This window comes from Jaculus jaculus, chromosome 9 (assembly GCF_020740685.1).
Source record: "Jaculus jaculus isolate mJacJac1 chromosome 9, mJacJac1.mat.Y.cur, whole genome shotgun sequence".
Lineage (NCBI taxonomy): Eukaryota > Metazoa > Chordata > Mammalia > Rodentia > Dipodidae > Jaculus > Jaculus jaculus.
Window position 1 is genome coordinate 125,740,374 of NC_059110.1, and position 13,834 is coordinate 125,754,207.

The window sequence follows — 13,834 nt, forward strand, 5'->3', positions numbered from 1 at the left end:
ACAGGCCAAAGCAAACCTGAAAATTAAGACAATGTTTTGCTTGGTATGTTTCAGGGTATGGACAGAAAACCCACTGGTTTTCTGAGGTAGGGTGTCACTCTGGCCCAGGATGACCTGGAACTCACTCTGTAGTCTTAGGCTGGCCTCAAACTCACTGCAATCCCCTCACCTCTGCCTCCCAAACGCTGGGATTAAAGGTGGGTGCTGCCACTCCCAGCTGAGAGGTTATTTCTTAGTCAGAAGCTTGGGGGTGGGATCCCAAAGTTTCCCAGAATTGGCCTCATTGAAGATGGGGAGGAGTCTGGCTGCCCTATTGGTGCGCTGGGTCCTGGTCAGCTTAGAGACTGTGAAATACTGGATTTCACACATTGACCTGTCACTGGGACCACAGTCCTTGCTCTTTTCTCACCCTAACAAGATCTCAAGGACCTAGAGAGCCTTGCAGGTCCCCAGGGGAAAGCTGTTTATGTAAGCTTACATTCTGCCAGTTAGGACCTTTTTTTTATGGGGTCTCATGTATTCACTATGTAGTGGAGGATGGACTTTGGATCCTCATACCTTCATCTCCAAGTGCAGAGATGCCAGGCGTGCATGACCACCCCCAGTTTTGTTTTGAATATTTTATTTGAGAGAGAGAGGCAGACAGAGAGAGAATAGGGCACGCCATGGCCTCCAGCCACGAACTCCAGACACATGTGCCACTTTGTGCACCTGGCTTGCTACATGGGTCCTGGGGATTGAACCAAGGTCCTTTGACTTTGCAGGCAAACACCTTAATGGCTAAGCCGTCTATGGAGCCCGCCACCCCCAGTTTTGTGTGGTGCTGGGATCAGACCAGAGCTTCATGCATGCTAGGCAAGCACTCCACCAGCCCAGGCACCCCCAGCCGCCTGGGCATTATTCTGCACCAGTGTTTGTGTGGTCTAATAGCAGGTACAGACAGACAAGGCCGACACCAACGTTTAGACAACACTGACAGGAAGTTACATTTACAGCTGATACTAGTTTTGACTGAGGACTGAGCAATGTCTTCTTAACATAAACAGCATGCATGATCGCCATCAGGCCTCTTAGAATTAACAATGTGGTTAAACAAAACTGTGACTCTGGAAAGTAAGTCAGGGAAAGACCCTGATAGAACCAGGTCTGGGGCTGAAGGGATGGCTTAGTGGTTAAGGTGTTTGCCTGCAAAGCCAAAGGACCCAGGTTTGGTTCCCCAGAACCCATGTTAGCCAGATGCACAACGGGGCACCCCCATTCTCTTTTTCTCTCTGTCAAATAAATAAATAAAAATAAAAAAGAACCAGGTCTGCCTGCCTTAGTAAGAAAGTTATTTGGTGTACAACAGTTTTAGATCTCAGTAGCTTTATTTTGCATGCTCTTCTTGCCATTTAATCTGAACCGTCCGGTCTGTCCTGCTGTTGTCTTGGTCATGCTTCGGTGACTTCTGGGGTCCTCAGGTGGTGTCCTGGCCATCCTTACTTACGCCAGCGCTGAAGCTCTTGGGACAAACAGAGATACATATGAAGACCCAAGAGGCCATACCCACTGACCTTTTTTCCTATGAATTATTTTGCTATACTTTTTTTTTTTGTTAATCATTTATTTGAGAAAGAGGCAGATAAAGAGTGAGACTGAGAGAATAGGCGTGCCAGGACCTCTTGCCACTGCAAATGAATCCCAGATGCACGCACCACCTTCTGCATCTGGCTTTAACATGGCTACTGGGCAACAGAACCTGGGTCCTTAGATTTTGCAGGCAAGTGCTTTAACCACTGAGTTACCTCTTCAGCCTTATACTTCTGTTTTACAAACTGAGAAATAGTTGTGTTTCTAAGGAGAAATTTTTATTTTAAATTCTCCAGTCTATTGTGTTTGTGCTGGGCATTGGCGGGCACAGGTGGTGTGTGAGAGGGCAGAGAACTTCTAGTGTTGCTCCTCTCCTGCCTTGTTTGAGGCAGGTCGTTTGCTGCTTTGCTTCTGGGGAGGGCGCTGGCTGACCTGCTGAAACCTCAGGCCCTGCTGCCTCCTCCTCCCTGGACAGGCATGCTGGGCAGACACGTGCAACTCTGTGTCCCAGCTTTTTTTTAAATTGGTTTTTCGAGGTAGGGTCTCGCTCTGGCTCAGGCTGACCTGGAATTCACTATGTAGTCTCAGGGTGGCCTCGAACTCATGGCAGTCCTACTTCTCTGCCTCCTGAATGCTGGGATTGAAGGTGTGCACCAGCATGCCCGGCAGCGTCCCAGCTTTGTACATTGGTGCAGGGGATCAGAACTCTGGTGGGCAGGTTTGCAGAGCAAGTGTCTTTATCTCCTCAGCCCACATTCTTCAGTGTTGGTTCAGATTATCATATCTAAAGCCAGGCATGGTGGCTCATGGCAGTTAGCCCAGCAACATTCCAGAAGCTGAGGCCAGCCTGGGCTATGAAGAACTTGCCTCAGAACAAATCAGTCACAACAAAATCACATTGTGGTGGTCTGAGTGTGAAATGTTTCCCATACCCTCATGTCTTGGGGTGGTGCAGCCCAGATCCCCTTGTAAGAGCTCGCTCACTCTTGCTGTCACTTCCCAGCTGCTATGACAGGGTGGGATGCCCAGTCTGCTCTGCCAATGCAAGCTGAAGCTTCCTCTCGAGACTGTAAGCAAAATAACCCCCCTTCCTTCCACGTGGTGTTCTGTCCCAGCAACGGGAAGGCAACCGTTGTGCATGTCTACTCTCAACGGTGGAGACCAGCTCCATCCCTTCAGACTGGCGCAGCTGTACAGGCCGCGCCTTGTTTGGGGAGACAGGGCCGATTTGGGCCTTTCCTTTGTATCGGGGTTCCCATTTCACACCAGTGGTCTCTGGTCTGAGAACCACAGCTATGGAGGGCTACTCAGCATGCAGGAGGGAGGACCTTAGCCCCACCCTGCTGTGCGACCTGCAGGGACTGAGCCAACAGCCTGAATTTTCATCTCAAGGTACCTGGACAGTCTTTTTCTTCTTTCTAAATTACGGAAAAACAACAAGAGTTTTAAAAATATTTAAATGAGCAAGTTATCTTGAAGGGCTGCACTGATGGCTCAGTGGTTAGAGGCACTTGCTTGCAAAACCTGACAGCCCAGGTTTGATTCCCTAGTACCCAGGTGAAGGCAAAAGCACAAAGTGGCGCATGCGTCTGGAGTTTATTTGCAGCAGCAGGAGGCCCTGGTGTGCCCACACTCACACACACTCACCCTCTTAGTCTGTGTCCCTCTCTCCCTCAAGTTATCCTGAGGCTGGAGGTGTGATGTATACACCTTTAATCCCAGAAGCTGGGAGTGAGATAGGAGGATCACTGTGAATTCAAGGTCAGCCTGGGGCTACAGTGAGACCCTGCCTGGAACGCCTTTAATCCTAGCACCCAGGAGGCAGAGTACAGGTGGATCACAGTAGGTTTGAGGGCACCCCTCAGGGTGAAAGAGTGAATTCCAGGTCTAGAGTACGACCCTATCTCAAAAAGCAAAAAAAAAAAAAAAAAGTTATCTTGAACTACAAACAGAAATGAAGTTTATGAAGTTTGAGCATTTTCCTCCAGGGAAAGAGATGGTACAAGACAAATTTCACAGCTATAAGGGCTATTGTTTTCTTTTTGTTGTGGTTGAGACTGTAGCCCAGACTGGCCTGGAACTCGCTGTGTATCTGAGGCTGGCCTCGACCTGCTTCTGCCTTCCCAAATACTGTGATTACAGGCACGGGCCACCACACCAAGCTTCAAAAAAAGTTACAATACAAAAAACCATGTTCAAAGTAGCCTGGCTCTTGCCTACCAGGTGTGAGGCTCTTCTGGGCTCAATCACTAGCATTGAGACAAAACCCCAAGTACTGAGGCTTGAGACAGGCGGGCCAGCACACACCCTCTGGAGGCCATAGCAGGAGGAGTGCCAAGTTCAAGGCCAGTTCAGGCTACATAGCAAGACTCTGTCTCAAAGCAACCCTAACAACAACAAAATACGCAGCGAGGCTTGGCAGCCTCTCATCTGATACTTGGGGCTAATGCAGGAAGACTGAGCTGGAGCCTGGCCTGGACTACACAGTGAGATTCACTTTAAGAAAAGAAAAAGGACAAAATTGCTCTAATCTCAAGCACATGGAGTGTTCTGTTTCAGTGTGACAAAGGAGTCCCAGGCACCCAGAAGAGCACCTGCCCCCTTGGCAGGGAAACAAGGTAAAGGAGGAAAAAACCAAGACCACCAGATCTCCAGTGACCATACTAAATGGAAGACAAGAACAATTATGTAAATTTTAGTCAAATCTTACAAAGGTATCATACACAACAGCTAACAAAACCCCAAGCCTCCCAGCACCAGCACCAGCACACTCCCTAGGGCCCGTCAACCACTACAAGTCTGGTCGGTGAAGCGCAGAGCAGCGGCAGGACCCTCCGGTGTCCCGGCACGGGGACAAGCGTGCGGCTTACTCAGGTGCCGGAAGCTCCAGCGGCAGCCCAGGACGAAGTACCCGGCAAAGAGCATGGTGACGGCGCCGACTCCGCTCCGCCTCACTGTGGTGCTGCACCTGACCCAGCCTGTTCAGAGACACGACATGGGAGAGCTGTGAGGTCCAGAATCGCTTGGGCAACGTGTAGTTTCGAGAACTTACACAGCTATGTAACGGATTCATACACTGTGCACAACACTTAAGCAGGTAACAGGACTGAACTACAGAGACGTTGATGAACTTACTCTTACACTGCGAGCTTGGTGACAGTCTTTGGTGGTGCAAGGTGAATGCAATGAGTTAACCGTGCTCAGCACCGCCCTGGCTGCTCGCGGTGGGCAGGGAAGGGCTGGGAACAGGCGCTGGTTGAGGCAGGGGCAGGAATTAAAGCCAAAGGTCTGAGCAAATGGTAGCAGCTGCTGCACTGGCTGTAGTGTTTTCAATGACACTTGACCCCAAATGAAAACAGAAGACAACCAGCACTTGTCTGCTTCCTTCACCTCGCTCGGGCAGCCTCTAGTAGCAAGAGAGATGTCCCCTGGGCCTGGAGCGCACCAGAACCCGACAGTCAGTAACTCCAGGCTCACCTTTGTGCACAGCTCCCAAGAGCCTCATCAGAGGGAAGGTGGAGGCTGTAAGCCTCATCGGGGCTTCCAAACTCCTGTCATCTGCCGAACTTCTTTCCAACCCAGGAACTGCGGTTCCAAACAGAAGTCACTGTGACAGTCCATTTACGCCCGCCCCTCCCAGCATGCAGTGCTGCGGGTCCCCGGAGCAGAGCTGAAACATGCAGTCAACAGGTGGATCACTGAGCTCTGCAAGGGACCACAGCGAACTCCAGGTCCAAGTCAAATCTGTCTTAGGTCAATCAAAAGGCTGATGGGGGCTGGAGAGATGGCTTAAAGGTTAAAGCACTTGCCTACAAAGCCCAAGGAGCCAGGTTCGACTCCCCAGTATCCACAAAAAGCCAGATGCACATGGTGCCTCATGCATCTGGAGTTCGTCTGCAGTGGCTACAGGCCCCAGCACACTAATTCTCTCTCTCTCTCTCTCAAATAAAAAAAAAAATATGTCTGAGCCGGGCATGGTGGTTCATGCCTTTTATCCCAGCATTTAGGAGGTGGAGGTAGGAGGATCATCATGAATTCAAGGTCACCCTGAGACTACACAGTTTTTCGAGACTTCTCGACAAACCAAAACCAAAACCAAAACCAAACAAAACGCTGATGGAACACCTGTGGATATGGGCCTTACAGTTACTGGTGACTTGTGCTGCTGGGTGTATGTGTACACATGAATTGTCCTTCTGGTGCGCGTGTGAGTGCTGGGCGCATGTGGAGGTGCAAGGACAGCTTGCCTGTCAGTCCCAGCCTTCCATCTTGTCTGTGGCAGGATCTCCTGTTCACTGCCGTGGTCCCCAGGCTAGCTGGCTCACAGCTTCTGGGAGGTCTCTCCTGCCTCTGCCTCCCTTTTTGTCTTAGCCCACTTACAGACACCTGGGGATCCCAACTCAGGCCCTCATGCTGAGCTATCCCTACAATCCCCAGATGAATTACCTGTAGGTTCTACTAGCAGCTGTACAGTTTAGGAAATAGCATGCCTGTCCACTACAGGCTGAGCAGCCTTTGTACTTGAAATGCTTGGAACCAGACAGAAGGACTTCAAATTTTGGATTCCAATTTTTTTTTTTTGTTTTGAATATCATACACTTTATACATGTAGCCTGCAAACAATTTTATATAATCTATGTACATGTGTAGATGTCTATATATGAACACACACTTGCACACAGACTTAGCAAGCCCGAGTGGTCAGGCTTGGGATCCTCTACCTCTGAGGACTGCTGATACTCTTGTCAGGTAGTAAGGTGTTTTTATGATTTTTTTTTTTCGACGTAGGGTTTCACCCTAGCCTAGTCTGACCTGAACTCATTCTGCAGTCTCAATCCTCCTACCTTTGCTGGGACTAAAGGCGTGCATCACTACAACCCAGCTTTTTGTTTGTGCTTTAGGTTTTGGAGCACTTTGGATTTTGAATTTTGATCTTAGGGATTTATAATGCGTTAAGCCTGCTACAGATAGCTCCTGCTCTGTGTCACACTCACTATCACCCACACTTCAGTAGCCTCACTGCTCTGTGAGGCCAGTCAATCTTCCATATATGCTCAACACATGAAAACATGAAATCCAGAAAAGGCTGCATGTGTTTCTCTTAGCCACATTTTTCCTGCATGTTTTTCTCCATGTCTGTGCTAGGCAGGTAATGCTTTTTGGTTTGGTTTGGCAGGAGAAAGGCTAAATTAAAAAGACAGGTGGCATATGCCTTTAATCCTAGCACTTGGGAGGCAGAGGTAGGAGGAATTCCAAGTCAGCCTGGGCTGAAGTGAGACCTTACCTCCAAAACCAAACCAAACCAACAAAAAGCACCAGTAAAAGGTGCTGTGGATGTAAGAATGCTCATGTGCTCATGATATTCAATAATGAATGGTGATGGCTTCCAAGCAATTACACAGAGCATTCTTTCTTGCAAAGTCAAGGTTATTAGTCTCTTAAAAGCAAAGCATAAAGGTTGGAGATAAAGCTCAACACAAACCAGAAGGCATCACCTTATGAAGACCCACAACGGTGGAGCCAGTCATGTTCTCAGTGACATTGGGAGCCCAATGACACCTTGAGCTTGTCTTTCCCTTAGTCAACTAAGCTTATCACTTCCTGCCATAGGCTCAGGTGCACTGGGGTCAAGGACACAGGTCAGGATGAGCTGAGACCACTTGAGAAACACAAAAGTGGCCACCCACTGGGTCCCACAGGCCTGGAGCAGCCACTTCCAATGCCTTCCCTGTTTGCCGTCTAGGGATGTGCTCACTGGCCTCTCTCCCTTGCCCCTCACGGCTTGGTTGAATCAGGGTCTTTCATTCACCCCCGCAGATGCCAGGAGAGCTTGTGAGTGGTGCTCCTGTCTCTGCCCCACTGCTTGCTGCGGCCACACTGGGGTGACAGATGCCAGCGCTACGGCTTGTGTGGGGCCTGGACCTGAACTCAGGTGCTGATGCTTCCACGGCACGGCTACAGCCACCGCGCCATCGCCCCAGCCCCCAAATGCATTGCTTTTAGATTCTACTAGCAGCTGCACATTTTAGCAAATACCATGACCTTTTAATTTTTTTTCTATTTTTATTTGCTTGTTTGAGAGCAACAGACACAGAGAGAGAATGGGTGCGCCAGGGCCTGCAGCCACTGCAGACGAACTCCAGATGCATGTGACCCGTTGTGCATCTGGCTAACGTGGGTCCTGGGGAATCGAGCCTTCAACGGGGGTCCTTAGGCTTCACAGGCAAGCGCTTAACTGCTAAGCCATCTCTCCAGTCCTCACCATGACTTTTTACTGCAGGTTTCACATCTGAAATGCTTAGCACCAGAAGTTGCTTCAAACTTTGGATTCTAAAAAGTTTTTTTTGGAATATCATATACCGTATATATAACCTGACAATCTTATACAGCTATATTTTCTTTTTTAAAAGTATGCCTGTGCTTTAACAGCTTGCCTGGGTTCCCAAGGTGGTCTGGGGCTGCTGATACCCATCGCCACACCTCTGCTGCCCCACCTCCTATGCAGTCTTCCGTCTTGTTTTTACCTGTCAGTATCCACATTGTTACATCTCAAACCCAATTTAAGGGGTTAGGCATCCAGTGACGGCTTCCATCTGCTAATACAACTACTGAAAGTCCTCAGCTAAGCAGGGCCAGCCTGAGCTAAATGAGACCCTTTAAAAAAAACAACCCTCTATGAACTACTTAGTACACCTGAGTTCTTCTCTCCCAAGGCCCAGTCTGAATCCCTTCCCGAGCCTCTACGTGCCTTGACTGCTACGTTCGCCTGGCCAGCTCAAGCCCTGTTCATCCTCCAGCCCTACAAACCGCTCTGCTTGTCTCTTTTCTGCTTCTCTTAATTTCAAGCTGTCATATGGGACCTTAGACCTAGAAACACTTTCCTGTACCACCCAGTTCTGACTGAGTCCAGTGCTTGTTCTATCGGGGCGACTTCTGGAATGTTCTGGAGTGCTCGGCTTAAATACCCATTAAATTTCTATCAGCCATGCCTCCACTAACCCTAATCCTAACCCTAACCCTCCACTCAACACAGAAATTCAATGGCCATCAAAATCACCAGCCTTGGGCTGGAGAGATGGCTTAGTGGTTAAGCGCTTGCCTGTGAAGCCTAAGGACCCCGGTTCAGGGCTCAATTCTCCAGGACCCACGTTAGCCAGATGCACAAGGGGGCGAGCGCACACATCTGGAGTTCGTTTACAGAGGCTGGAAGCTCTGGCACGCCCATTCTCTCTCTCTTTGCCTTCTTCTCTCTGTCACTCTCAAATAAATAAACAAACAAACAAACAAACAAAATCACCAGCCTTGAGTTGCAGAGATGGCTTAGTGGTTAAGGTACTTGCCTGAAAAGCCAAAGGAACCAGGTTTGATTCCCCAGGACCCACATAAGCCAGAGCACACTGTGGCACATGTGTCTGGAGTTCATCTGCACTGGCTGGCGGCCCTGATGCACCCATACCCTCTCTCTCTCTCTCTCAAATAAATAATAGGGCTGGGGAGATGGTTTAGTAGTTAAGGCGTGTGCCTGCAAAGCCAAAGGACCCAAGTTCAATTCCCCAGGACCCCAGTAAGCCAGATGCACAAGGGGGTACACACATTTGGAGTTCATTTGCAGTAACTGGAGGCCCTGGCACACCCATTCTCTCTCTCTCCCTATTTCTCTCTCTCAAGTAAATAAAGAAAAATAAAATAATAAACTAAGATCTCCAGCCTGCCCTAGTCCAACCTTCAACTCTCAGTGGAGGAAAGGGAGAATGACCAAGCATCACCATTGGCCCCTGAGCAGGCAGTCATGTGCCGTAAGTGTAAGTGCAATGCATGGGGCCGTGTAGGTAAGAGGTGAAGGTAATGAAAATACCAGGAATTCTGAGCCTCACGCAAGAGGCACAAAGTATTTTGGATGGGCTGGATGGTTCTTGAAAGCCAGATGATTTACCTTGTGAGAGGCTTTCTCCCCGGGGACTGGCAAGCTGAGGCATCTGGGCTGTTGAATTCCAATGCTGAGGGGTCCTTGGCAACACCCCTAGTCCAACATAACCAGGATAGAGCTCTGGAAACCATTCCAGCCCCATGGAGATAGGAAGGGCTTTGGCGTCACCAGCAGCAACAAGACTGGCGGGGGACATCTTAGAGAAGAGATGCTGAGCCGAATACGAAGATGGCTGGCACGCCATCTGCAAGGCTTGGGGGTGGCAGGCAGACCTGGCTTCCAGGGAAGCCTGTTCCTTACTTTCCCCTGATAGTGTCAGAGCAGAGACGGGATGAGGACCACAGAACTGAAGAGATTTCACAGCCAGAGAGGAGAGACTCTGATGACTTGGCTGGGATGTAGACAGAAGCTTCCTGTGAGTTGCCTCCTGTGACATGGACAAATTTAAAAGGATGCCGTCCGGTGGCTTCTCCTTGGTGAAGTTCCTATAGTCACTGTCCACAGAAGCCCAATCTTGCATGCCTGTGACAGACACACTTTTTTGAGCATTTTCTTTGCTCCCACACTTTACTCTGAGTCCATCTTCTTTTTCTGGGTTCTCCCTAACTTGGAGTTCACTCAGTAGGTTAGTGTGAAGGCCTACAGTGAGTGGCTTGGGGATTTTTCCCAGCGTCTCTGTGTGACTAGGGCCAGTGGAGGCTCCTGGGAGGTGGCCTCCACCTCTGGAACCATTCTCCTTGCCTGACGCAGGTGCTCTCTCTCTCTGCACACTGCTGAGATTCTCTGGAGGATGAGAATCGCTAACAGGCACATCTTGTAATTTTGCTAAAAGACCCTGTCTTTGGAGATCCACTGGGTCCAATGTCCTATTAGGCGAGCTGGCCCGCACATCACCAGGCAGACGCGAGTACTTTCTAGCTTCTTTAAAAGGAGGCTCCACTGTGCCAGCCAGCAAAGCCGTTCCAGTTTCTGAAAGCCCACGTCTGCTTTCCTCTGACTTAGGCACATCTTTTACAAATTCTGTTTTAGGAGAGGTGGTAACCGATGCCCTGGGCAAGGCTGCCATTTCTCCCTGAGAAGTCTTCTCTGGCTGAGGGAAGGAGCGCCGATCAGGATCCTTGATCTCTTTATCTGCCTTCCTTGCTCCTACTCTTTCCAAGCCAACTGGAGGTGGGAAGGACCCAACTGTCCCAACTGTCCATTCTGGTCGGTCACTTATCAACTTGTTATCTCTGCTCTTGTTCTCTGTCTCTCGCTCTCTCCTTTTAGCCTTGGTTAAATCTTTGATGGGCCTCTTCTCTTTTTTAGTACGTGGAGGTATAGCTGGCTTGGAGTGATAAACCTGACCCACAGCTGTGTCTGGCCCCATCACCTTACAGTGTGGCAAGTGGGATTTTAATCGTTTAAATGGCTTCTTGCAGTAAGGACACACTTCCATCCTGGACCCAGTATCACTCATCCTCTTCCTGAAAAAAAAAAAAAAAAAAAAAAACACATAATAAGGAGCACAGAGACTAAGTATCCACATGTAAGTATAAACTTTTCCTTTTTTTTGTTTTCTGAGGTGGGGTTTCACTGTAGCCCAGGCTGACCTATGTATTCACTATGTAGTCTTAGGGTGGCTTCAAACTCAGTGATCCTCCTACCTCTGCTTCCCAAGTGCTGGGACTAAAGGTGTGAACTTTACCTTCTATTGTTCAGGTTTTTGTTACTTTTTCAAGGTAGGGTCTCACTATAGCCCAGGCCAACCTGAAATTCACTATGTGGTCCCAGGCTGGCCTTAAACTCAGCAATCCTCTTACCTCTGACTCCCTCCTGTGGAGATTAAAGGTGTGTATCACCACCTCTCTTTTTTTTTTTTCTGAAATATATTTTTATTTATTTATTTAGACAGACATATATAGAGAGAGTGGGCACACCAGGGCCTCCAGCCACTGCAAATGAACTCCAGATGTATGTGCTACCTGTACATCTGGCTCACATGGGTCTTGGAGAATTGAACCTGGGTCCTTTGGCTTTGCAGGCCAAGTACCTTAACTGCTTAAGCCATCTCTCCAGCCTTCTCTCTTTGGTTTTTCAAGGTAAGGTCTACTCTAACCTTGGTTAACCTGGAATTCACTATGTAGTCTCAGTGTGGCCTTGAACTCACAACGATCCTCCTACCTCTGCCTCCCAAGTGCTGGGATTAAAGGCTTGCACCACCACGCCCAGCTCCTCAAGGCAATCCTTCTCTTGAGTGATGGAATTAAAGGCGTGTGCCACCACCACGCCGGGCATTATTTTTTGAAAAATTATTTAATTATTTGTGAAAGAGAGAAAGAGGGAATATATATGGACATGCCAGACCCTCTAGCCACCACAAAGGAACTCCAGATGCATGCACCACCTTATGCATCTGGGTTTATGTGGGTACTGGAGAATTGAACTTGGGTACTGTGGCTTTGCAGGCAAGTGCCTTTACTGCTAAGCCATCTCTCCAGCCCTATTTTCATATTTTTGAGACAGGTTCTCACATGTGACCTAGTCTAGGCTGGTTCTGAGCTACTGATCCTCTTGTCTCTACCTCCCAAGTACTAGGATTACCACCTGGTGCCATCATGCCAGGATATTACCTAATTAAATTTACCTGGGAGAAAGAGAAAATGAAAATATGAATATGAATGGGCATGCCAGGGCCTCCTGCCACTGCAAATGAACTCCAGACACATGAACCACCTAGTGCATCTGGAGAATGAAACCTGAGCCACCAGGCTTTGCAAACAAGTGCTTTTAACCACTGAACCATTTCTCCAGCCCCAGGGCATTACCTTTTAAATATATCTGTAACTAGGTAAAATGAAACTTTAACATTCCTGGTTGTGGAGAGATGGCTCAGAGGTTAAAGTGCTAGCAAAACCTGATGGCCTGGATTTCATTTCCCAGTATGCATGTAAAACCAGATACAAATACATTTTTGGTTGTATTTATGCTGTGTTTTATACTTCAAGTCTTTTAGATACTAATCATCTTCCTAACAAAGGAGTTAGCAGGGCCAAAACATGTGTAACTTATTATGTCTAATAAATCAAAACTAATGCTTAGTCAAAGGAAAAGGACCACGACATCTGCAGAATAAAACTGTTTATTTATATATTTATGTCAACATGGACGTCAATTTTCTAGTTTTAGATTGTGGTTACAGACTGATATTCTTGTTAAATGTATACTGCTTAAAAACTTCTCTATTGCCAATAACCTTTCTTTGGAGGTAGGCTTTGACATCAGAAAAGGGATGGGATGTTTATTTACAAAACACATACACCTAAAGCCAATCCATGGGCTATAAGTAACTTTAGAAAGAGCACAGACTTCTAGATGCTTCTGCCTCTAAGCTACTCCACCTCACACTTAATCCTACTGGAAAGACCGCTGTACATTCACACCACACATCTTAACATGGGAGCTGTTTTCTTACCTGACCTCCCCAATTTACATGCTTTAAGCGATCACTGCTCCCAGTTTGGTAGAAACTCTGAATGTGAGCCTGTGTAAGACATGATCCGAGAGGTAAGCAAATCGCATACAGTGAATAAACGTGGCCCCTGACCAAGCCAACACAAGTGAGTGAGTTATGTCCCTGGTAGGCAACCTGGAATTTTCCAGAAACCAGCCAGTTAAAACTTCATCAAGTCTCCTGGACTCAAGGGATGCCTTGTCTTTTCCTTGACTTTTTTTTTTAAGTTTTACTTTATTTTGTTTTTTCGAGGTAAGGTCTCACTCTGACCCAGGCTGACCTGGAATTCACTATGTAGCCTCAGTTGGCCCCGAACTCACGGCGATCCTCCAACCTCTGCCTCCGGAGTGCTGGGATTAAACCCTACTTTACTTTTTAAAAATTGGGACAGGGCTCTTATGTAGCCCCGACCGGCCTCGAGCTCGCTATGAGTGGAGGATGACTTTGAATCGCCCACCTCCTGCGCCGGGCTTGGGCCTGAACCTCAACCTCGCGGTTTGCGCTCACCTTCCCACGGCCCCATTCTCACGCCCGCACTCGGCCCGCTCCGAGCGGGTGGGCGGGGCCGCCTTGGCTCGGGGCACGCAGCCGATCCGCCCAGCTTTCTCCCCCGCAAACCGAGAAAAGAGGGTCGTGAGAGAAAAACAGCCCTTGGAGACAGGAGAGAACGGCCCGCGGGTCGAAACACTCCACGTTCCAGGCAGCGTCAGTGCCCTCAGCACCCCGGAGCCCACCAGGCCCTCAACCAAGCCCCGGGCCCCGGACCTGCGCGAGGCCATCCGCACCACTGCCTGATGGCGTTCTCCTGCTTCGTTTCGAGTTGTTACCCTGCAGGGAGTCAACTG

At 48.7% G+C, this 13,834-nt stretch overlaps 1 protein-coding gene across 5 annotated transcripts; it reads right to left on the reverse strand.

The window, feature by feature from the left end:
- Positions 1 to 1,348: 1,348 nt before the first annotated feature.
- On the reverse strand, positions 1,349 to 13,822 carry C9H17orf80 (chromosome 9 C17orf80 homolog). Of its 5 annotated transcripts, none has more exons than XM_045158742.1 (6): positions 13,755 to 13,822; positions 12,951 to 13,019; positions 9,503 to 10,962; positions 5,047 to 5,154; positions 4,440 to 4,547; positions 1,349 to 1,501 (listed from the first exon to the last, which is right to left on the reverse strand). In XM_045158742.1, the coding sequence occupies exons 3-6, from the start codon at positions 10,953 to 10,955 to the stop codon at positions 1,479 to 1,481; spliced, it is 1,692 nt and encodes a 563-aa protein (XP_045014677.1). In that variant the 5' UTR covers positions 10,956 to 10,962; positions 12,951 to 13,019; positions 13,755 to 13,822; the 3' UTR covers positions 1,349 to 1,478. The 5 variants fall into 5 exon arrangements, with proteins under 5 accessions (XP_045014677.1, XP_045014675.1, XP_045014678.1 ...); XM_045158740.1 differs by lacking the exon at positions 13,755 to 13,822 and adding an exon at positions 13,497 to 13,738; XM_045158743.1 differs by lacking the exon at positions 13,755 to 13,822 and adding an exon at positions 13,270 to 13,312.
- Between the last annotated feature and the right edge of the window lie 12 nt (positions 13,823 to 13,834).

Bases quoted from the DNA above. Each gene is read 5' to 3' on its own strand.
- C9H17orf80 (XM_045158742.1), bottom strand. From the start codon at position 10,955: ATGAGTGATACTGGGTCCAGGATGGAAGTGTGTCCTTACTGCAAGAAG. The intron at 5,155-9,502 runs GTAAATCATCTG...TTGGAACCGCAG, and splicing joins GGGAGAAAGCCTCTCACAAG to TTCCTGGGTTGGAAAGAAGT. The intron at 4,548-5,046 runs GTGAGCCTGGAG...GTCTCTGAACAG, and splicing joins CTTGGGAGCTGTGCACAAAG to GCTGGGTCAGGTGCAGCACC.